This window comes from Saccostrea echinata, unplaced genomic scaffold (assembly GCF_033153115.1).
Source record: "Saccostrea echinata isolate AGI-Se365-2 ecotype Australia unplaced genomic scaffold, CSIRO_AGI_Sech_v1 ptg000002l, whole genome shotgun sequence".
Classification (NCBI taxonomy): domain Eukaryota; kingdom Metazoa; phylum Mollusca; class Bivalvia; order Ostreida; family Ostreidae; genus Saccostrea; species Saccostrea echinata.
This window is the reverse complement of record NW_026889751.1, coordinates 32,465,460-32,490,286: the sequence shown is the minus strand read 5'-3', so window position 1 is coordinate 32,490,286 and position 24,827 is coordinate 32,465,460. Positions and strand designations below refer to the sequence as shown.

At 33.0% G+C, this 24,827-nt stretch overlaps 2 protein-coding genes across 2 annotated transcripts; both read right to left on the bottom strand.

Moving 5' to 3' along the window:
* Nucleotides 1-941: 941 nt before the first annotated feature.
* LOC133178298 (uncharacterized) lies at nucleotides 942-4,022 on the bottom strand. The gene is made up of 5 exons (XM_061313034.1): nucleotides 3,927-4,022; nucleotides 2,385-2,501; nucleotides 1,750-1,861; nucleotides 1,525-1,648; nucleotides 942-1,371 (listed from the first exon to the last, which is right to left on the bottom strand). The coding sequence occupies exons 1-5, from the start codon at nucleotides 4,002-4,004 to the stop codon at nucleotides 942-944; spliced, it is 861 nt and encodes a 286-aa protein (XP_061169018.1). The 5' UTR covers nucleotides 4,005-4,022.
* A 7,122-nt stretch (nucleotides 4,023-11,144) lies between these two features.
* On the bottom strand, nucleotides 11,145-12,812 carry LOC133178297 (uncharacterized). The gene has a single exon (XM_061313033.1). It carries the CDS (start codon nucleotides 12,810-12,812, stop codon nucleotides 11,145-11,147), a length of 1,668 nt encoding a protein of 555 aa, XP_061169017.1.
* Between the last annotated feature and the right edge of the window lie 12,015 nt (nucleotides 12,813-24,827).

Genomic DNA, 24,827 nt, shown 5'->3' with positions numbered 1-24,827 from the left:
AACTGTAAGCGATAGAATCATAGAGGCAGGCCTCAAAGCAGGCTATAGAATCATAGAGGCAGGCCTCAAAGCAGGCTATAAAATCATTGAGGCAGGCCTCAAAGCAGGCTATAGAATCATAGAGGCAGGCCTTATAGTATGCAGGTCATCCCTTTACAGCCATGTTCCACGCCAAAAGAACGCACGTTGCCTTTGCCAATATTTCCATGTGACAACAACGGGCAGACACAGAGTGTTCACCATTAAGTCCCGAATTATCTCCAATTGAGCAGTGATGGAACAAATGGATCAACAAATTTTAACTTCCATGCTTGATTTCAAATGCCACCAATGAGTTGAGGCAAGAACTTAATTGAGAAGGGAAATTTCATCCCCATTCGGAGGATCAATTGCAAACTTCTGATCAATTTTATGTTCAAAATGAAACCCTACCAGCTGCTGTACCATTGGCGGGATGAGGACACATGCGATATCGAAATTCTGAAATTTAAAATTCAACTCCCTACTCCCTATAGTTAAAAACGTTGGTGCTAAAATATCGTTTAATTCGATAGCATGCTTCGAGAAATGTTAATTATGAATGAAATACATGTATTTCATAAAATTGTACTTTGTTATCATTGTGTCGCACATAATATATGCTAAATTAATACATTTAGATATTCCTTTCCTTTTTTCCTTTCAGTATACATAGAAATACCTACATAATACGCCAAATTATCTATAATAAGTATATGTCAAGCGAATCTATCTGTTGAATGGAAAACAATTTTAACTAGATTAATTTTGTATTTAAATTTAGTTATAAAGAGATTACAATTCAATAACAAGGTTTGAAGCATATTTACCCTTATGCTGTATTTATATATCTAACTTGTATTTTGATGACTGTTTGTTGTTTAAACATTAAATGAAGACGAAGTAAATCAATGCTCAAAATATCACTTGAATTTACTGTCCAAGTTTAATCTGAACATTCTACATTCAAACTCGGAACCTTTCACTTCCGCTAGTCCGATATAACTTGTCACAGTCTTAGACGTGATGTTGCTTTTCACGATCTCCGCCGCTACAAAGCCATCTTGTTTTATCACACTCCTGGCGAGTACTGAAGTCAGAAATTTGGCTACACCTCTTCCGCGATATTTTTCTTCCGCAAACAAATGACCCATGATTCCATCAATGTTCTGAACAGCCCACCCGGCAAGATTCCCGGAAGTCACGTGATATACTGCAAAACCCGGAAATCCCCACTTACGTTCATCCAACTTCATCTGGCTGATGCCCTGAGGGGTGAATTTCCAAACCTCTTCAATTCTCCGGGAAACTTTTTCATTGAATGGACCCACACAGAAGTCATCAGGGACATCGCTAAATAACAGACAATCACCTAGTTCAGTCAAATATTTAGAAGGCTAACAATTATATCAAACAACACAAAAAGGTTACATATTGTTCATTGAAAATTTGGTATACTGATTTTAACTGTAAATTTCTTTATTATTACAGAAAAAAATTACTTGCATTTTCAATATGTCTTCTTCATTGGATGTGAAATACAATTGAGTCGTTCCTGGAACGCTTACATCACGGAAACTTCCAGACGGAAAAATCTCTTCTAAGATCGTCAAAGTTCTCGCATTTACCCCTAAAATTACAGTATTAGAAATTTTTAGATAATTATGCAGAGAAATTCATATTTGAAAGCATCATAGATTATTGACTAATCAATTTTAAGAGTTCCGTAACCTCGAAAAAACAATTCTTGTTTGAAATTGAGTAGACCGGGGGACAGAATGACACGGCGAAGGTTGCTATGGTTCGTACAGTGAACGTTGACCAGTGACCCACAGTAAGTATTCTGGAAAATAAAGAAAACATCAATAGAATGAAATTCTCTTTTTGCTAAATTGAGACGGTAAAAAAATATACTCTATCTAAAAAAAAATATAGCACTTGTGAAGAGATACAAGTATATAATCGGTGACAAATCATTACTACCATAAAAGCCATTTTACTATCAAAATATACTGCAAAAGAGTGGAAACCTGTCTTCTTGCGATACCCATGTAAATGTTAGACAAATTATCAATAAAAATTTGTTATTTATAATAAGGGTTTTACTTTAAAATTTTGATTAGTAATTTGTTCGGAAAAGGAAACCACCACACAATGATAATGCAAATTAAGTAGCCACCAAAAAAATATCCTATCTGGAAAGAATAACCCGGAAGCATAGTGAAATGTTCTGGAAGTATAGTGGAATGATCCCAAAGGGAATGACCCGGAAAAGTAAATGATATGAGCTATAATTTTAATATTTTCTATTGTGCATCTTAACATAAATCTTTATCAAAGATTTGATTATATGATTTTAAACAAACCTTACTCTTTGTTTGGCTAGCACTGACGACAAAAACCTGAGGCAAGTTTAAACTGTCAACCCACAATTCCAAACCACTCGGGACACCTCGAATAAAACTCCTGACCATACCATACATCTACATCAAAATATGTGTGAACGAAACAAGTTGATTTGATTTGAACATATTTTATTGTAATTTATAATTACAAAGGGATTGGGCACAAGTTCTGAAAACTTATAACGCCCTCTCCCTACATGTAAATTACACATTAAAATTGTCACAGTTAAACATGTTGAACATAATGTTTTTAAAGTATACAATATTTGCAAAAGTTCACAAATTGATGCATTTTACAGATATATATATATATATATATATATATATATATATATATATATATATATATATATATATATATATATATATATATATATATACACAAATAATTTTGTACATATACATATACTAATACATTGATCAATGCTAACAAGGTAATCTCCCTGAATGTTTAATAAATGTTTGAACAAAAGAAAAAGAGACGTTCATTCTCTGCAGCATTCAATGAATCTACCCCCCATAATAAGACATGAGTATCTAGAATGTGGATTTTGTCAAATTGTAAAAATTTATTTAAAAATTCATTTCTGGTCTTCACATACTTGGGACATACAAAAAAAATAATGATATGTATCCTCTACTTTACCACACGAGCATAAAGGTTACCGTAATCAAAGTATGATGGTGGAGCAGATTTTTTAGTACTAATTTTAGAATTGAATCTTGACATTGACTGTAAATTTCGAATTTCGAGTGGAATTGAGTTCCATTCATTAACTACAGTAGGAATAAATGTAGACTTATAAGTTTGTAATCGACATTTTGAATATCATAATTTTGAGAATTTCTTGTAGAGTAAATAGATGAGTTACAGCGCATATCTGGAAGTATGTCCATTAAGTAATCAGACACTAAATTATTACGAAGCTTGAACATTGTTTTTAATCTAGCTTCTTGTCTTCTACAACTAAGAGGTTCCCATCCCGTTTCAAAATAGAGTGAATCTTTGGAAGCTATTGTTGTTAACCCTGTATCAATTCTAGCAGCATAAAGTTGCAGTTTTTCTTACTTATCGTTATCACTATACTGACAGCATCCCCATACCACTGAAGCGTATTCTAGTCGCGGTCTTTTGAATGATGTATATACATGAGAGAGTTTTTCGATTCACTTTAAATTTTAATTTTTTCAAAAGAGATAATTTTTTGTAGGCATTAGACAGTAGATTTTCAATATGCGGTGACCAAAGAAGTTATATTATAATTTCTCGTTATAAAATTGTATTCATTCCTTGGTGATTGAACCTAAACATGTTTTAAAATGGGAATTTACATCATTGATTCGAATCGGAAGTCACTGAATCTTTTACACAATTATGTTTTACTGAATAATTTGCTAAAATAACTGATAAGGGAGCAGCTGACTGATAAAATTGTATGAATTATGAAGAGATATAAATACTTTACTACTGAACATCTAACGATATATTGACCTTTGACCTACCTGAGCGGACTCGGGTAGTCCGGATTCGAGCTGGGTGAGGATTTTACGGAGATTTTGATGAGGGACTCTCACCGCCATGGTTCATTAAATCAAGTACACTTAACTTAACCTTTATCTATATATCTTTGTCTTATCAGCACCACGAACGTCCCGCGGCAAAAACCGCTCGACACACATGCTCATCTTGCACGTTCTCTCCATTTGGCTAATTTTAAGGTTTTCAGTAAGATATTGTGATTAATTCGTAACATCAAAACAAATAGGAATTTAAAAAAAAAAAAAAAAAAAAAAAAAAAAGAAAGAAAAAAAAGTAGGAAAAGCTTATAATGCACTGAGAATTAACTAATCAATAAAAGTTCATTAATATTTTATAATTTATTGACATAAAGTTAGATATTGCATATATCAAAAGATAATTAGTTATTTCCTTTATGAGTCTCTGATATCAACATAATGTCGTTATAGCAAACAGAAGGACAACCTTAAGTGTTAAGAACAATTTTCTACTTAATATGTTCGTTAAAGAATTTTCACCACCACACGTGAAGTTTTATCTGTAACGGAAAATTAAACAGCAAGATATTTTTGAATTTCAGATTTAAGCAACACGAATATCAAAAACTGAATTGTTCTCCTAAGGACATATCTAAATCATCAGGATTTTAAAGATTTTGAAACCGGATATAAAATTAGAATTACATATGTAAGTGGCTTTCAATTTAATGTCATTTTTCTCCACTCGTGGCGATTTAAAAAAAAAAAATCAATTTTCATTTACATTTGTATGAACTTATCTCTATTAGTTATATACATTATATCCCTCCATTAGGAGGAAAAATTGTTTTTGATATATACATGTACTAAATCTAGAATAGAATATACTTATATGGAATCAATGTACTAATATGTCGCCCTTTGTGAAATTAATTATTTATTAATTGATTAGACCTACAATAATGAAAAGGAACAAATTAGATGTATACCTGTCACAACATGACCTCCATTTTCTATAGACTTAATTTTGATATCAGAAGTCAGAGTATCTTTGTTAAGGTCAGTATTAATTATTCATTAATATCTTTCATTTATTAATAATGGATCATTAATTTTAAATCCATTCTTTGACTTTCTTTATTTTGTTATTTGCGACTGTCTTTACACTAGGTTTATGTATTGCATTGACGGCACATATTTTAAAAGGATAAAAGAAGCCACTTTGGTCCCGTTTTATCCTTAAATGATACATGACAATAATTGCACATATACTTCAACTATGAAAAGCCGCACGTCTAAAATGAGTATAGCACCATTTTCAATTCAAGATTAACAAAAATTTGATAGCAAGACCCTAACAGGTATACACTAACATACTTCCAGACTATTTCAGACATCTTTGTTCGTGAACACATTCTTAAAATATCCATTTTATGTAGAAGAACCACGTTCTAGAGAGAATCCCAGTGAAGTCTCTGCCCTTTTATATGAAGACAAATCACTAACAAATTCACCCCGTTTCCTCAATCTTCCGGTCGTTTTCGGGCGTAGCGCACTCCAACCCACGTTCCTGTCGTATTTTTCCGCGGGTTGAGACCGGAAGTCTTTCCGCAGTTCTAGAGAAATAAGAGATTTTTCTAGATTTCTAGCCACTTCAAGCCGTCTCCTGAGCGGATAATTCATATGTACGGTCCGTCCGTGTTTGGCTTGTTTGTTAGGATAACACACTGCATCCTCTCCTTGAATATCAATAACGGGAGCGGAAGTGAAGACGACTCGTTTCCGGCCCGTGGTGGTGGGTTTGTTTGTGAGAAATTTGCTGTCCAAACAGACGTTTTGTATTTCTATTCTTGTTCCATTAGATGGTAATGACGTCGTGGAGTTTATTTTGTCCGGCGGCACGAACTTGGGCGTTTTAACGTGAAGAAGAACAAGGTCGTTCATTAAGTCATATTTGTCCTTCCAGTATCTCAGAAGCATCCGCTTTTTAGAATCATTTATTTTGTGTTCCGCTTCTTTCAGTTTGTACTCCTGTCTTTTATTGTTAGAAATGGCATCAAAATATTTAGCACCGCTCACATCCACCATTGTTACAAAATAAATCCTGAATCGAACAATGGTAGTCACATTTTGTGTAAAACTGTGTTTCGTAAAAGTCAATTGAAACTAATTCTCAGAGTAAATAAAACAACTCCATTGTCCCAGAAAAAATCTGAGTAATCCTTAAAGAAAATAAAACAACATTGTCCACTTATAACGGTATTGTATTGTCAAGAGGCAGGTTGCGCCTCAGGTGGTCGCATCAATACAGTACAATGATAATCTTTTCAGATAAGGCCTCTTATTTATATAAACAGTCCTATTTCTGACTACCGGGGATTATCAGACAGGTTCTAACACTTGTAACCAATCCGTGAACAGAAAGAAGCAAAATTAACAAGGTTCTCTAAAAGATCACTTTACTGTGGTGCAGATTATGTTCTTTAAACCCCAATCTCTTTAATTGCTTTCTCAGTACTCTAATGGTTACACTGGAGGTTTAAATATTTCTATAAATTGAAACTTTTTAATTGCATTTTTGAGACACCAGAAAGCCCCAGGCATCAAAAGCCCACTGTTTTCTGTGTTATTAGCTTCGAACTGAATACTGAACACTTTGCAGTAAATGAATTGCGATGTTTAATTGCAACATTTTAACCTGAATGGAAACATATTTATTTCGTGTTTATTTAAAAGCAATTATCTATAAAAGGAAGAAAATTAAGGTAATGTAGACAATTTGTTGAAGGAGACGTTTATTAGAGTACATTTAAAAAATGAGCTTTAGAATTAAATATAACTATGTTATATAAACGCACAATGTCTTTTATTTTCAAATAGCACTTAATATTTGCAGTTTTAAATGTTACTTTTGATGTGAATATTATACAAAATCATATTGCTTGTTAAAGAATGGATATAAATTATAGTTTGCATGATTAAGTCACTTAAGGCATTACAGCCAGCTCCACAGTATAATAATAGCATCTAACAGATTATACAATAGTTTAGACTCTAAAGGAGTCTACAATAATTGATGTGATCCCTGATCTCGTGTTCCACAGTACCATTTACTTACTCTATACAGTTAAAAATGTATACTATTCGTAACTATTGTATAGTAATGCAATAAAATAATAATTCCAGGAACCTGTCTGCGCGACATACAGTGACCAATTTTCTGCATCAGATAGTAACATCTAAAGGAGCATTTTAAAGTGCAATATTTAATTTTTAATAGTTTACGCAAATAATTCAATTTTTAAATTTTCTTTGTATAATAAGTGTAATAAGTGTACATTCCCTATAGATATGTAACTGCATACATTGTTCCTTGCACAGGAGTATTTTTACAGAAGGACAAATGCAATCATACAATTTCAGGTGAAATTTGAACACACCAAATTACACTCTCAAAAGAAATAATACTTTCAACATACAGAAAAAATGACATCCATTTTCTGCATTGGATTAATACTTCTGGATATTATATTTAAATAAGATACAGGGTTCTCCAAGAGCTGTTTTACTGTGTCGGCCCCGACACAGTAAATTTTCCCCAACACAGTAACGATTCAAATTTTATGCGTGCGACACAGTAAAAATTATGCGACACAGTAAATTCTGTGATAATCAGAAAATCAGAACATAAATTCTCTCTAACTGAAACTTTAATCAAATCTACCGTATTTCAATTTTTAAGACAGAGCACTTAAATTTTATCTTAATTAGGGCACTTTGTCTTGCTTCATCTTGCATAATTAATTATCTCCTAGACCCTTGCTGGACTTAACGCATGAAGGAACAAAGACTAGTAATATGTTTTTACACTTCCATCTAACCGTATAACTGCTAGTTGAATTTATAAATATTATTTTAAAATTAAAAATTTATTTTAAATACGTCTTTATACTTCAGAACCACGTCTCTAGAATTATGTTGGCACTGTGAGTCAAACATCGTTACGATACCGTAATCATTGATGTAAATGTATTGTTGAAGACTTTAAAGCCCCACCCCCTCCCCTAAACGTATTTTACTATTCTAAAGTTTCTTTTAAGGACATTGGCAAGGTTCCTGGTTATAGTATAGAATTTTTCAAGAACTCTTGAGTAGGTTTAATTGTACTAAACAGACTATATTCTGGATTGTTTAACCTACTGTACCAAGCCAGGCTTCTTTTTTAGATTTTGTCAAATCAGTGTTTTTGCGATTCTCAATGCATTTCCTATGTAAAATGTTGATAAAAGGGACCTACATAATTTTTCACCATAATATTTCTCCAAAACCCACTTATTTCATATAGTTTTTGTTTTATATACATTATTGTATCTTCATTTCCTATGACTTCTAGATATTTTGGCTGAAAATGTATATATAGAAACAGGACAAGAACATACTGGCACCGATCTTTATTTTTGAGTTACTTCCCTTAACAGCTATAATTACATATTATTCATAATGGTCAAGAGAGTCAGACTGGTTGATTGATTCTATCATGTAATTGACTGAATTGATTGAAACACATTGTCATAAAAATATTGGCATGGATTTATTTCAAATCTTATTCGTAGTTACTAAATGCTGCTTCCTTCATACAACCTGAGAACTGATCTCAGTCGGTCTACCTTTCAGCGTATGTCACATCTTTGCCCTTCCCAGCATACTGAGCATAACTATGGTAAATTACGACCTGTTGGCTCTTTGTCCCCTGAATACAATTTACAACAAAGCCATTACTACTTTTCTTTCTTGCTGTATAGATGATTCTACCCGTTGAAGGAAGTACATGTGCTTTTGTTTACCTCTGTAAACACACGCTTTATTGGTTTTCACCGCTTAGAGAATTTTACACGGGAGATCACTCTCCATCACTATTTCATAAGTGAAAAAAACCCATGTATTAAGCCTTTTTTCTCCGAAAAAACCTTGACTTGCCAATGTCCTTAATTCGTAAATTCAGTCAACTGACAAAAATCACGACAAATTTACTTCTAAAGTGGAGAAGTAGATCGAATTTATCGACCAGAATTTCCTCTGCTCTTCAGAGCATATGTAAAATACGAAGTTAAATATACTGTGATAGGATTGGATTTTATAATATTATAGTCTTTATAACTGTTAATAAAATTTGCATTAATAATCGACGGCAAAGTTTTAAGTACTGATTTTTAGCAATATTTACCATGATCTCTTTCTCCCGCTCCTGTGTCAAAACACATTGTCGATTCAGCTTAGAGTTAACAGCAACAAATTTTCTGATTGGTTAAATTTTTATTTTACATTCGGAAACTCTCTTGTTTTACAGTATGATTTGGGAAATGTCCTTGTCTGAGTTATACATAGAATTCAGTTGTTGATTGGATAAGAGAAACACACCTCCATATCGCGGTGTATTTAAACTTATACTTCAGTTGGTCTGGAACCTTCTCAAAGGTTCGTACCAGCTCACTTTTTGATTAGAGGGGTGGATCCCGGTCTCTGTCTCTGTCTCGTTCAAAATTCTTGGTAATGCATTGTCTCGTTCATTCGTTTAAGTTGTCCTTTTTGTTTTCCTTATTTATACGTCCATTTTATTGTTAATTTCCAGTTCCTTATTTCTATTTTTGGTAAACCGGTTAGGTTAGGCATAGTAGATTTTTCGTGCAGGGGTGGGTCACTTCTCTTCGGACTTAGCGTTGGGTAGGACGGGCTCTGGACTTCGTACATCTGTTAGGTAGGCAATATTTTTATTGAGGCCCATAAGTATATAGGAAGATCGTTAGTACATCAGTTTTCGTTGTAAATATATAAAATTTAATGTAAATATTTTTGTGCTGTTAATTAAACACAATTGTTGCTATAATAAATACTTGTTAATTTGCAAACTCTTGTTATTAAAATTCTTGGTTTGGTAAGTCACTTTCGTGACTATTTGAGATACAAAAGGTTTATTAATTGGTTAATAAGAAGTTGGTACAAAACGCGAAGTACTATTATTGAAAAAGAAAGTGTGTGATATTTAAGAGGTATTTTTATACGGTCATTTTCGTTACACTGGTATTGTGGAATTTCCTAAATTGCATTGATACCATGTAGCGAATTCCGGTTACATTGGTGCCGTGAGTGGTACCTTGGTTTGAGGGTAAAACCAAATCCTGTCACAATACATTGTATATACAAAAATATCAAGGTTTAATATACACGTACAATTTGTAGATAGTGATACAGGTATATTATTTATTTTTTTTTTATATCGTACATGTTTTCTAAGTTGTGTGTTGGCGGGGGGAAGGGGGGGGGGAGGTTACTAGCACCAACTGTTCAAAAGTTATGGCCAAGGTTAAAGTTTTTCAAAAGTTGGTCAAACTCCAAGGTCAAGGTCAAAATTGTTGGTATCTTAAAAAAAGGTCTTGTCAAAAGGAATACACCTGTGAAAAATGACAGCCCTAGTACAAACTGTTCAAAAGTTATGGCCAAGGTAAATGTTTTTTTTTCAAAAGAGGGTCAATCTCTAAGGTCGAGGTCAAAAGATCAAAACTATTTAAACCCATTAAAAGGTCTTGTCACAATGAATACACATGTGAAGTATGAAAGTCCAAAACTGGATAAAAGTTATTGCCAAGGTTAAAATTTTTTCAAAAGTGGGTCAAACTCCAAGGTCAAGGTCTAGAGGTCAAATTTGTTGGTACCCGAAGAAAGGTCTTGTCACAAGGAATACACCTACAAAATATGAAAGCCATAGCCAACCCATTCAAAAGTTATGGGAAAGGTTTAAGTTTTTGCGGACAAATAGACAGACAGACAGAAAGACGGACGGACGGATAGTGCAAAAACTATATATTCCCGAATCTTTGATTACGGGGGCATAAAAAGCATGATCCCTAGGTTTTCCCAGTAGTTATTAATTTGTAATAATTTGACTTAACCCTTGACCCAGAGGTCACCAAAGAGTGCATGGACTGAAAAATTAGAGTACATTTTAGAAAGTTAAATACACTGACAAATTCTGTTTTTTGTTTATATTTATGAAATTTCATCAAGCATTTAATAGAGATATTCAATATTTGTTCACAATCACTGAATGCCTACCTAAGTATATTATAAACTAGCAGTCAAATATAAGCCACAAAAGCAAATTCTATAGTTATCGTCATTTACTGCACACTTGTATACTAATCTATTGCAGTGTTGGACATCTGGAATTCACTTCAGGTATTTGATTTTCTTCACTTCTTTCTCAAACTGTTGAGCAACATACAGATAATCATTTTTATCTGTACACAGTCCATACGGTTTACTCAGTCCACAGTCTATGTAACGGAGGAACTGTCCATCCTGGTCTATGATGTGGACACAGTGATTGTTATAATCAGCTGTAAGGATGTGACTCTGACTGTCTGTGGTGATTCCTCGTGGACTGAATGGTTGGTTCTTTGGAGCAATAGTATGTCCAGTGTACCTGAATCTCAGTTTCCCGGCCTGACTGACCACAGCTACTTCTTTTGTTTCACTGTTAGTCATGCAGATATCAAGGTTCAGATTTTCACTGATAAAATTATCGTAAGTACCGAACGAAAAGAGAGGCTTACCAGTCTCATCAAACTGAATGGTTTGTTTTTCTGTAGATCCAGAATAACGGACAACCTTTGATTGCTTGTTATGAATGTACATAGTTACCAACAGGTCCCCACAATAGGTACTACAGAGACCGCTAGGCACCCAGTTCTGTAGTTTGATCACCTCCTCTATCTTCTCATTCTTCAAAATGTTCACAGTTTTATCAAACTGATCAGTATAGACTAGATCTCCCTTTTTTGTCACTGCGATGCCCTCTGGTCTTGTCCATGACTTGGCTGTGATTGACTTGAGTAGTGATCCCTGATTGATGCTGAAAAGTTTCAAGATGCTGCCATTTCCACTTGTCCAGATTTCTTCATTACTCAGACAGGCCACATTATAAAGGTTTCTATACCCCGTGTCTATGGTGGTGACAGTCTCTGGTTGATCAAGCAGCTGTTTGACTGGAGGAAAGGATCCAGCTTCTGGTGATTCTGATTTTGTTATCAGGTTGTATTCATGCTCTTCTAAAATACCTGGATTAAAATTGTACAAATGATCTTCCTGTATTTTATTGGGGGAAAATTTAGGGACAGAAAACATGATTTTCTTCGGAAGTTTTCTGTATTTATCCACTGGAGACAAAATACTGAACACTTCAGAAATATTTGTAGAATTTAAAGCAACATCGATTGAATTGATTTCATCCTGGATGTCGGAGATTTTCTGCTTTACTTCATCAAAATGTTTCTGCAGAGTTTCTAACTGTTTGTTTTTCATTTCATCAGTTTTAGATTTTAGTTTATTGACAAATTCATTAATTTCCCTTTGCCAAATGTCTCCTTGTTTTGTTATGGCTGTTGAAAGCTTTTTGTATTCCTTTTGTAAGAGACATAATCTCTCTTCTACATCACAGGCAATGCCCTGGTATGTCGGATAGATTGTTTCATTTAATTCTGTACGATCCTTCATAATCTTTTCTTTTCTTTTACTCAAAACTTCTAAAATCTTCAATAATTTATGACCTAGATGTTGATCAGATGCAATGCAAGTGTTGCAGACGGGAATGTCACATTCGTTACAGTACATTTCACATGATTCAACATCATGTGACACACAATTAGGGTAAATCAAAGTAGATTTCCTAGCCTTGAAATCAACTATTTTATGTGGTGTTGAGAAATCAGCAGAAAAATGTTCTCCCACACAGGCCTTACACAGGTTGACAAGACATGTATCACAGTGCATCTGTACCACAGCGGTCTCACACAGGTCACATCGCATCACGTCCTGGGCACTGGTACGGGGGTCCATGCCTCAATATCTCAGAGACTCTGTTACAATTAAAGATGCTTAATTATCATTTGAATTCAAATTCTCTTAAATTAAGCTACAAAATACTGTCATTAACTTGTCAACGTACATCATTTAATGAATTATTTATTTAATAAAAAGGTCAACTTTCTTATTTTATCTCCAGGGTGATCTGTAATGCAGTGTCCCTACTCATAAATGACGAGTATATTGCTAACTGCTACTACATGTGCTAAATGCTAAGTTATCAAATTACCAAATTGAGGTGATAATCCTTAGGAAAAATACAATAAGTTTCAAATGCAGGCATCAAAATCATAGGCACTACCCAGCTTAATTGTTATAAAATAATATGTTTATAGTGTAGTAGATATATACTTTTTATACAATTAACAATAAAGGCCAAAAAAATAATGGTCTTGTTTCCTGCTACCCCACCTACCCTATTTTTTTTTGCACCCGACCCTGAAGTTTTTTTTAAAGTTTAGCATGCTTAGGAAGAAAAAAAAATCGAAATTTTCCAGAATTTCATTGTTCTGTCACCGTAATTGATATCAGTGTTAACACAAAACAAGCATTTCATGAAATTCTTGTTTTAAATATGCACTTTCATAAAATACCACTTGAGTTGTGCATAAAAAGACATGAAATTTAATTTTAAAAGACAATATTGACCTATGACATGTTTAATTTGATCTTGTATTAGTTCATATTCAAAAAATGTCGTCGGAAAAAAATAAAATAAAAATATAAAACAAAATAATTTTCCTACCTTCCTACCCTATTTTTTCAGGCTGGTAGCAGGAAACAAGAATTATTATTGTTTTTGGCCTAAGCTGGGGAGTGCCTATGATCAAAATGGTGGATCTCGACCTAGATTGAGGATCTGTTGATCAAATTGTTTTAGTATCAATTTCTCAATTTCTTTATCAATATACATGCACAGGGGCATTCTCTATCACACATATAATAAACTAACTAAATAAATGCACACTTGTGTATTTATTATATGTGTAATAAAGAACAGGGTGGATAAGATGCCCCTGTGATACATGCATGCTTTGTGTGATCATTAATTACAATGACTATGCCTCTATCATGTCAACATGGCTAGTAGATGGGAACAAGAAGTACATCTGGTCTACTTTCGTTTTGTTTGAATCATGGAATTTAATGTATGTACATTTGATAATGAATGTATGTTTGACTCAAGAATCCCTACTAGTCGAAAACTTTCTAAAAAAAATTCTTCATACAGAGAAAAAAAATTATACCTTGAATTATGACAAAAATTTAGTTTCTCTTCAAATTTCTCATAGGAGGTCGTTGGTGGCAAACCCTTTATCTATATCTAGAGTTGTCGTTCCTTTCTCAGCCCGTTTCTATCCTTGAAAATTTTAAGAGAGATTTCTTGTCATTTTTTCTTATCAACACTATTAATATTTAAAGAAGGTGTTATACAAAGGAAAAAAAAACTTTATGTATCTTTTGATATGCTAATTAATTAATGTATTATTAAAATTACAATTTGAAAGGTGGGGTATTTCAAATCGTACTACTTTAGACAAATAAATATGTAGGAGAAGTTTCGTCTGGTATCCCATGCCACCTTATATGTAAGTATTCCCTCTCAGAGGAGTTGGAGGGGACATAGTAACGCGCTTGTGGCGGTGGGTGCATGGGTGGGTTAGTGTTGCATACATGATTTCACATTGATGTCACATTGATTACAGTGCATTTTGCATTTTGGATGCATTAAATGAATGTACATTTCCTTGCTTAAAATCAGTATTATGGAGTTTTGAAAGATCAGCAGAAAATTTTGAATTTTTAAAGAAGTGTACAATATTCACTTCACAGTTGGTTATATAGAGAACATACAAGTAGAAAAACAAAATGATGTTCAATTCATCATCAACAACTGTGTGACAGTTAATACACTATACATGCAATATCAAGTTTGTTTTGATTTTGTGATGAATTTGCTGTAGAATGCCAATTTTCCGATGCCTTTTCTTTTATGTTTTTAATGCCTCTGAAAACTATATTCTCGAAACATTTTTCAAATTATTTGCAAAACCATTTGTAGATACTGCTTTAGCGTTTGAATCAATAAAATCATTAAGTATTCGTCGTATATAATTTTGCCATTCAAGTTTTCCCATTTTTTTTGTCGTCTAAATATGCCGTGATGTAAATGTAAGTTTGATCGAGTTCTCCTGATTTGAGGCAATTTTCCGTGATCTTTAAAGATATATATGCAAAAATTCATATATTCTGAAAATAATGGGATGATCAGAAAACACCATCCTGTCTGCTAAATTAAATGAAATTTTGATTTTTTTTTCAAATGGAGTTTTGTCAAAAGTCTTTTATTTATCAATTGAATTGTTTAAAATCTCTTATCTAAATTTATGAAGCGTAAGTCAAAATTGGTATAATGCATAATTCATAAATCTTGAAGTGAATTTTTCCAGAGTTCTAAACTGAAATTGTTTCAGTTTGTAGGTTTGATTTGATTGTAAAATATGCCTTCCTAATGCTCTATTTACTAAATTCTCACTTGTTTATTTCAATTTACCATTTCTGTTGAGGACAACACGCAACTATTTATATTCGTTAACAAAATTAAATAATTTTCTTTATACCTCATTGTTTAACAACTCACTTCAGGTTCTAATTAGAAAATATCATAGCATTAGTTTTGTATGTATTAACTTTTAACTTCCAGTCACTACAGTATCTTTGCAATGAGTCAAGACAGTATATGTTGTAGCCCATATGGAGATTCTGATATAAGCAATAAATTGTCTGCAAAAAAAAAAAAAAAAAAAAAAAAAAAAAATAAATAAATAAATAAATTCATAAATGAAGGCTTTTGAACTGAATGTTGTTCATTTTAACATGTCATGTTTTTGAGATATCTAAATATTCTGTTTACAGTACATGTATAATGATAAATTAATCTCTTACTATAAGGCCTCTTATTAATATAAACAGTCCTATCTCTGACTACGGGATTATCAGACAGGTTCTAACACTTATAACCAATCAGTGAACTGAAAGAAGCAAAATCAACAAGGTTCTCCCGAAGATCACACGTGGTGCAGATTATGTTCTTTAAACGCCAATATCTTTAATTGCTTTCTCCGTACTCTAATGGTTACATTGGAGGTTTAAATATTTCTATATATTGAAACGTTTTAATTGCATTTTTTGAAACAGTAGGAAAGCCCAGATATCAAAAGCCCAGTTTTTCCCCTGTGTTGTTAGGTACATTCTGAATACTGAAAACTTAAAATTGAGTGAATTCCGAAGTTTAATTACAGTATTTTAACCTAAATGGAAACATATTTATTTTCTGTTTATTTAAAACCAATTATCTAAAACAGGAAGAAAATTAAACTGATTTGGACGATTTGTTGGAGACGTTTACTAGGGTACATTAAAAATGCTTTAGAATTAAATGTTTCTATGTCATATCAATGCACAGTATCTATTATTTTATAGAACATGATATTCGGTTTTTTAAAGTTACTTTTGATGTGAATATGAATACATACGAAAAGTTCGCGAACTATCTCTATATTTACAAAACCACAATTCAGATCAGAATGAAATTTGGCACACATATAGTAATACACATATTCTATAAATAGAAAATGTTGAATAATGTTTTGCTCCATGTTTGTGACGTCACAATGTGAAAATGACGTCAATATGTAGGTGACTTGTGACAAAAAATGGTTGACTCAGTCGTACTCGAGTAACGAACGGCTGTAAAGTTTAAAATATGTCTCGGAAATTCCTTTGCAGTAGAATATAATAATTTGTACAAGATTTATGAAGACAAAAGACTTCCCAGAAGTTCAATCATTAATCGGATCTGATTGTTTTAGTGAAGACAGAGAGATGTTTAAAAATGATGTTTGTTCTGTTGCCCAGCGAAAGCAAGCCGGTAAAGAGATGTGTCCCTAATTGAGCAATTTATTTTAAAAGATCGCCAAGTTACAATTAGTAAAATAGTTGAATATCTGAACAATAATATAATTATTAAATCCCTAAAATATCGTTTACTTTAGACTTTAAACATATGAGATATGAAAAAAATTAGGCAATCATACTTTTTCTACATTGGATAAACGACGCTCCCGAGACAGAGGACTCGGGTTGTGATGGTTACCATGCTAATTCTGGGAAGGGATATCCCTATCCACCCATCCTATTGCCGAGATTTGGCCATTTCTGTCAAATGGTCTGTTCTTGTTATAAAAAATAACTTGCATGGTAAGAAATATAAGACTTCTTTAAAATTTAATGAACAATGAAACCTCATTTTATTTCTTTTAAGGAAGTAATTCAATTAGTTCGCGAACTTTTTGATCACCCCTCGTACTCATATTAGAGATATAGATTATAGTTTACATGTTTTAGTCAGTGTAACTTTGGGGATTACAGCCCGTCAGAAAATAAATTATACTTATTTACATCTAACAGATTTTACAATAAATTAGACTCTATAGGAGTCTGAGATAGGGGATGTGTCCCCTAATCAAGACTTCCACAGTTTCATTTACTTAATGTTAGGCATATGCATAAAAAATATATTATGGTAAAGCGATACAACATATTACGTAATATATATATATATATATATAGCAATAAGGCTTGGATCCAGGAAACGTAAAGTCCATATCCAAACACAATAAAAACTTATTTTATGGTGGTTGTGTGGTGGTGGGTCCACGTTTTCTAGAAAGGGGGGGGGGGTCCAGAGTCAATTTTCATTTGCTTCAGTATATACTTCAAATAACTCTGCAAATCCCCCCTTCTGGATCAGCGCATGGCAATGTAACTGTAAATAAATATATGTAGAAGTCATGTGAATAGATTTCTACTTTGGATCAACCTGACAATTCAGCATAACGTAACAATGCATGTCACATTGATTACAGTACATTTCACAGGTTTCCACATCATGTGACACGCATTTAGGGTAAATCAAAGTAGATTTTCTAGCCTTGAAATCAACAATTTACATGTATGTGGTTATGAAAGATCAGCAGAAAAATGCTCTCCTACACAGGCCTTGCACAGGTTGACAAGACATGTATCACAGTGCATCTGTACCACAGCGGTCTCACACAGGTCACATCGCATCACATCCTGGGCACTAGTACGGGGGTCCATACTTCAATATCTCAGAAACTCTGTTATAATTATATTTATTTACCATTTGAATTCACATTCTTTAAAATTATTTTACATTAAACTCTTATTTGCTGAACATACATGCATGTCAGTTAATGCAATATTTATTTAATAATGAAGAATGGTCAATTTTCATATAATTATAATACATCTTATCCCAAGGGTGGTTTCATCTGTTTTTTCCCGATCATGACAAGGAGCACACGGCGGGTGTGACCGGTCGGCAGGGGATGCTCATTTCTCCATGGCACCTGATCCCACCTCTGATGTTTTGGAGGTCGGAGTTTGCTCTGCACCTATTTTGCAATGTTTAATGGACTTTTGAGCTCGAATACTTTTCGTTATCTCCACATATTTCATCTATATAGTAGTGTTCCATGTATTGGAATTATTTGAGAAACCTATCCCTAAATAACAAATATATTGCTGATAAGCTGTTAAATTATTTGTTGATCAAATTCAGGTGATCATTGGGGGAAAATACAATAACATTCACAAGCAGGCATCAATATTGTTTATCTCAGAACTTGATCCTATGGATTGTTTCAGGATCAATTTTTCAATTTCTTAATAATACATGTATGATTTATTTGATCATTAATTATTATGACTATAATTCTATCATGTCAACATTCCTAGTAGTAGGATTAACAAAATACTAAACAACATTAGTACAGCTGGCCTACTTTCGTTTTTGTTCAAATCATGAAATCTAATACATTTGATAATGAATAAATGTTTGACTTAAGAATCGCTGCTACTCGAATACTTTCTTGAAATATCATACTTCATACAGATAAAAATATTTACCTTTTTTAATTACAAAAAAATTGTTGCGGGTTTGTCGTTCTAATTTCTCACCGAAGGGGATGGTCGCAAAACCTTTTATCATTACCGAGAGTTGCCGTTCCTTTCCTGATTGAAAGTGAATAGACTCGCTCAGCCCCGTTGAAAATTAAGAAAAGAAATATTTCATGCCATGTTTTTTTTTATCAACACTATTAGGCTTTAAAAAGAGACTATATAGGAAAACAATTTTTTGGAATCTTTTGATATGCTTATTAATGAATAAATTATTAAAATTACAATTTAACATACTGAAAGATAGGGGTTTTAAAATCTTACTACTTTAGGCAAATAATTATGTAGGAGAAGTTTCGTTCGGTGTTCCATGCCACCCTACATGTAATTGTTCCCTTGCAGCGGAGTTGGAGGGGATAAAGTAACGCGGTTGTGTCGATGGGTGGGTGGTTGGGTGAGTGTTGCATTAATTATGTCACAGTGATTACAGTACATTTCACGCGTTTTCTACATCATATGCATTTACGAAACATTAAATGAATGCACATTTCCTTTCTTAAAGTTTTGAAAGATCAGTAGAAAAAATTTGGAATCATATATTGTTAAAAAGCATGCCAAGAAATACCGGCTATTTTCGACAGCGATGGAGTCAATGCAGGTGTAATTGATGCAAATCACCCATATTCCACTAAAAGAATTCCCTGGCGAGACATTTAACGTTAGCAGAGTTGAGGGAGTGGATCCTAAATTTTCAGTTTTCTTAATTTAAAAGAAAATAAACTTCTACCCCAGGCAATCTCTATTCCGAATTGTCATTCCCGCTACGCTCCCACATACATCTCTGTCAAGGCTTGGTATACATAATTCTTGGAAAAATGTAAATGGTGAAAAATTATATTAGAAAAAGTTTTTAATCATATTATTTATCAATAAAAAGGCCTTATTGTAACAGGATTTTTGCATACGATGGTATTACATACAAACAAACAACTCCTGTTAGGGTTTGTGTACTGTCGTTAATTTAACAGATAAATAATATTTGCCCTGAAATATTGAGAATATCATAAAATCATTAATGCACAATCCAATATTATACACAATACTGCATAATGGGAGATAACTCTTACATTCATTTAACATAATCCATACTCCCTTGGAATTTATACTTTGTGCATGTGAATTTGAATTTGCAGTAGCGTTCTAATATCTAACATGCCATTTGAAATAAGGCGTAGAGTTTTTGAAACTTTCCCCGTCATAATAGCTCAAGTTTGCATTGACCTGACGTCATTTTTCATTATGACGTCATATATTGGTAGTTCAAAAAAGTGAAGGCACAGAGTGCACTGCGATATTCTCTAGGAAGTCTGCGTATATACCTTTTGTAAATAAACAATAGATCATAAAAACAATAGCATACCATTCTGAGGGAATAGGCAAGCTCCAGCATATTAAATGCATCTACATCATAAATAACTATAAATTATCATAGACTTTATATAATTCTCTTATCCTAAAATATATTAAACAATTACTGCTGTTCTCGTGGTCAGTGCGCTGATTTAAGCACCTGAGGAGTACAATATTCGCCGAGCCCGAGGGGCGAGGTGAATATTTTATTTCAAAGGTGGCTAAATCATCGTATTGACTGAAAAAACAACAATAATTGTTTAATTATATGATACAATGATGAAATGAATGAAACTCATTTAGCAGTTCATGCAATATTACTTGTTTACATTTGCTGAAGCCTAGCACATCCAAATGCAATGAGAGAAGCAATAGGATTAAATTAACATTACCAGTCGTATTAATTTAATTCTTCTTAAATCTACTTTAGTTGCTCTAAAAAAGGAAATAATATCAGATTCTTTCAAATGATAGATTTTGGAAGGAAGGGGAAAAATGACAGCTGATAAAAAAATCTTTAATTAGCCCCAACGAAAAGAGAATTCTATTAACTTCAAATTTTGTTTAGAAGTAGGGGTGGAGTTAGAGTTGGGGGATCAAGGTCCATTTTGGGGGACCAGCCCTTCATTGAATATTTAAGTCTAAATTTAAAGTAAAAATTTATGTTCCAAAAGAGTTTTCGGGGGGGGGGGGGGGTTGGGGGTTGGGTTCCCTGTACCCTCCCCAAAACCACATATTATATATTCCCTAATTTTATTTTTACCTGAGCGGAAGTCGGTAGCAAGTGAAATAGTTTTCCAAAAACTATTGTATCAATTTGGAATTTCCCGATCTATTTTTAGACCAATGTAGAAAAAATGAATCCTTACATTCACCTGGAAGGTCACGTGCAGGTGAATATAATGTATTATTATAATAATATACCCGGAGGCCTGGGTTCGATTCTTGTTCACCCCGCCGCGTCAAACCTAAGACGTAAACATAGGTAGTGACTATTCCGTCGCCAAGCGTCAGGTACTAGAAGTGAAAGTCACGGGTCTTTCGGATGAGACCTTAAAAACCGAGGTCCTTTGTCAAGGTAGGTGTTGGCATGATAAAGAACCCTCATTGCTCAATGGCCCTGAGTGCAGAGGATAGGTCTAAATTTGATGCCCTTCACCGGCATACGGTGACGTCGCTATATAAGTGAAAAATTCATGAATGGGACGTTAAATAACATACAGTCAATCAATTTTTAATTGCTTTCTTAGTACTCTTATGGCTATTCTGGAGGTTTAAATATTTCAGTCAATTGATTATTAGTTGCATTTTTGAAACCACTTTGTCGTTAGCTACATACTGAATACTGAACACTTTAAAGTGAACGAATGCCAATAAATTTAATTTCTATAATGTAACCTAAACGGAATTTATTTTGTGTTTATTTGAAAACAATTATCCAAAAGAAAAAAAAAGGAACAGAATCAAGATAATTTGGACAATTTATTGTAGGAGACATTAAATAGGTTACATTAAAAATGAGCTTTAGAGATAAATATAACTACATCTACACAGTATCTTTTATTTCATAGCACATATCGCAGTTATTTTATTTTTATGTTTTGCGTGAATATGATTACCAAATCATTTTGCAAATTTGACAAAAGAATGGACATACGAGGGGTGATCAAAAAGTTCGCGAACTAATTGAATTACTTCTTTAAAAGAAATAAAATGAGGTTTCAGTGTTTATTATTTTTTAAAGTGGTCTTCTCCGATTTTAATGCACATCTGCCATTGTTTTGCCCATGCGCGAATCACTTGATCAAGGCGGTCACGTGACATGCTCCTGAGCGGTTTGTTCACAGAAGCTAAAAGATTTTTCCGAGTCTTATATTTCTTACCATGCAAATTATTTTTTATAACAAGAACAGTTCATCTGTCAGAAATGGCCAAATCTCGGCAATAGGATAGGTGGACAAGGATATCCCTTCCCAGAATTAGCATGGTGACCATCACAACCCGAGTCCTCTGTCTCGGGAGCGTCGTTTATCCAATGTGGATAAAGTATGGGCGCCTTCTTTTTATCATATCTCATATGTTTAAATTCTTAAGTAAACGATATTTTAGGGATTTAATAATTATATTATTGTTCAGATATTCAACTATTTTTCTAATCGTAAGTTTGCGAGGTTTCATAACAAATTGCTCAACTAAGGAAACATCTTTTCCCCGGCTTGCTTTCGCTGGGTAATAAAACAAATATTACATTTAACCATCTCCCTGCCTTCACTAAAACAATCAATCCAATTACTGATTGAACTTCTGGTAAGTTTTTTGTCTTCATAAACCTTGTACAAATTATCATATTCTACTGCAAAGGAATTTCCAAGATATACGTTAAACTTTACAGCCGTTTGTTTCTCGAGTACGAGTGAGTCAACCATTTTTTGTCACAAGTCACCTACATATTGACGTCATTTTCACTTTGTGACGTCACAAACACGGATCAAAACATTATATAACATCTGTTATTTATAGAACATGTGTATTACTATATGTGTGCCAAATTTCATTCTGATCTGAATTGTGGTTTTGTAAATATGGAGATAGTTCGCGAACTTTTTTATCACCCCTCGTAGTTTTATAGTTTCCATGATTCAGTCAGTATTAAACTTAGGCATTACAGCCCATTTACACTCAATTACATTGAGTCTAAAACAGGGAATAGGACCGTTGATCAATTGTATACAGGATCAAATGTATACTATGTTAAAGTAATACGTCATAGCAGGAGGGAGGGGGCTACCCCCTTTCAAAAAGGATACTACAGGCCTGTCATATTACATAAAATGTTAAGAATGTATACAGGAATGGTACTAATTGCAAGTATATGTGTAGAAGTTTAGTGAATAAAGTTCTTTGGGACATTCTGACAACTCAGCATAATGTGACATAACAGCAGAAAGGATTTATTTCCCTAAACCATCCAGAGTAGATACACTGTATCTGATGGAACCCAAGAACTAATATAATCTTTATAGACAGTATGATATATCACTTTTAAAATTTAAATATCAGACATAGAAGGAAAAAAAAAATAAATTCATCCCCAATTTAAGGAGTGCATAGTAGTGTCGAGTCAAGCCCTGCCTTATATCTTCTGGATTTCATGTGACGAAAGTCTCTTGCTGAGAGAAATTTGTTTATTTAGATAACTCTGGATATATTTTATTAAATATGGTTGCCTTTTACAAAAAGTGTTTATAAAAACGTTCATACATCTCGTACATACGCACGTACATACAACACTAACATACAAATGAACATAGATATAAAAATTCTGTCTTTAAACACGTGCATAAATTTTGAGAAGTGTTTATCATTTTCTTTTTCATCCAAAACTCTTCCGAAGCCGGCATAAATAATTCATGTTATCACATACCAAGTTTTAACTTAAAGTACATGTAGTTCGTGTCTAATTTCCTGCATGAGACTGTCCTAAAAATACTATAGTAAACTATAGTTAACTATTGTTTACTATAGTTAACTATAGTGATAACTTTGACACTATGAAAACTATAGTTAACTACAGTGATAACTTTGACACTATGAAAGCTATAGTTAACTACAGTGATAACTTTGACACTATGAAAACTATAGTTAACTACAGTGATAACTTTGACACTATGAAAACTATAGTTAACTACAGTGATAACTTTGACACTATGAAAACTATAGTTAACTACAGTGATAACTTTGACACTATGAAAACTATAGTTAACTACAGTGATAACTTTGACACTATGAAAACTATTGTTACATGTAACTATAGTGATAACTTTGACAATTTGATTTACTTTACTGATAACTTTATTTTACAATAGTGAACACTAATCACTATGCCACTATAGTGAAAACTATGAAAACTTTGAAATGCTATAGTGATCACTATGAAAACTTTTATTTACTACGGTGATAACTATGAAATCTTTGATTAACTATATTGATAACTTTGAAAACTTCAATTTACTACAGTGATAACTAATGACACTAGAGTGATCACTTTGAAAACTTTGACTTATTAAAGAAATCATTATGACACTATAGTTATAACTTTAAAAACTTTGATTTACTACTGTGATAACTTTGAAACTTTTTTTTTATAAGGGTGCATGCATTTAAAAGCGGATTTTGGAGTGCAACTTTTAGTTTTTAGTGGTTTACAACAATAATTCAAAATTTTTATTTGTCTTTGTATAATAAGTGCACATTGGCCTAATTTCCTATAAAAATTGTAATTGTATACACTGTGCCTTACACCAGGAGTATTTATACAGAAGAATAAATGCAATCGTATATTTTCAAGAGAATTATGAACGTTCTAATTAAATTACACTTTAATAATACCCAACATTTTCAACATACATATTTTATAAAATTTCTTTACAGAATATGATAGAGATAATCAATATCCATTCACATTCAGTGAATGCCTCCCTAAGTGTATTGTGAATCTGCATCCAGGTAAGCCACCATAGAAAACACTATAGTTATTATCATTTGCTGTTCTACTTGTATACTGTATCTACTGCAGTGTTGGGAATCAGAAAT

Excerpts from the sequence above, each read along its gene's own strand:
- LOC133178298 (XM_061313034.1), bottom strand. The coding sequence starts at position 4,004 with ATGGCGGTGAGAGTCCCTCATCAAAATCTCCGTAAAATCCTCACCCAG. Across the intron at positions 1,649-1,749 it reads ACAAGAATTGTTTTTTCGAG|GGGTAAATGCGAGAACTTTG; the intron begins GTTACGGAACTC and ends CTGTAATTTTAG. Across the intron at positions 1,372-1,524 it reads GAAGAAGACATATTGAAAAT|CGATGTCCCTGATGACTTCT; the intron begins GCAAGTAATTTT and ends TCTGTTATTTAG.
- LOC133178297 (XM_061313033.1), bottom strand. The coding sequence starts at position 12,812 with ATGGACCCCCGTACCAGTGCCCAGGACGTGATGCGATGTGACCTGTGT.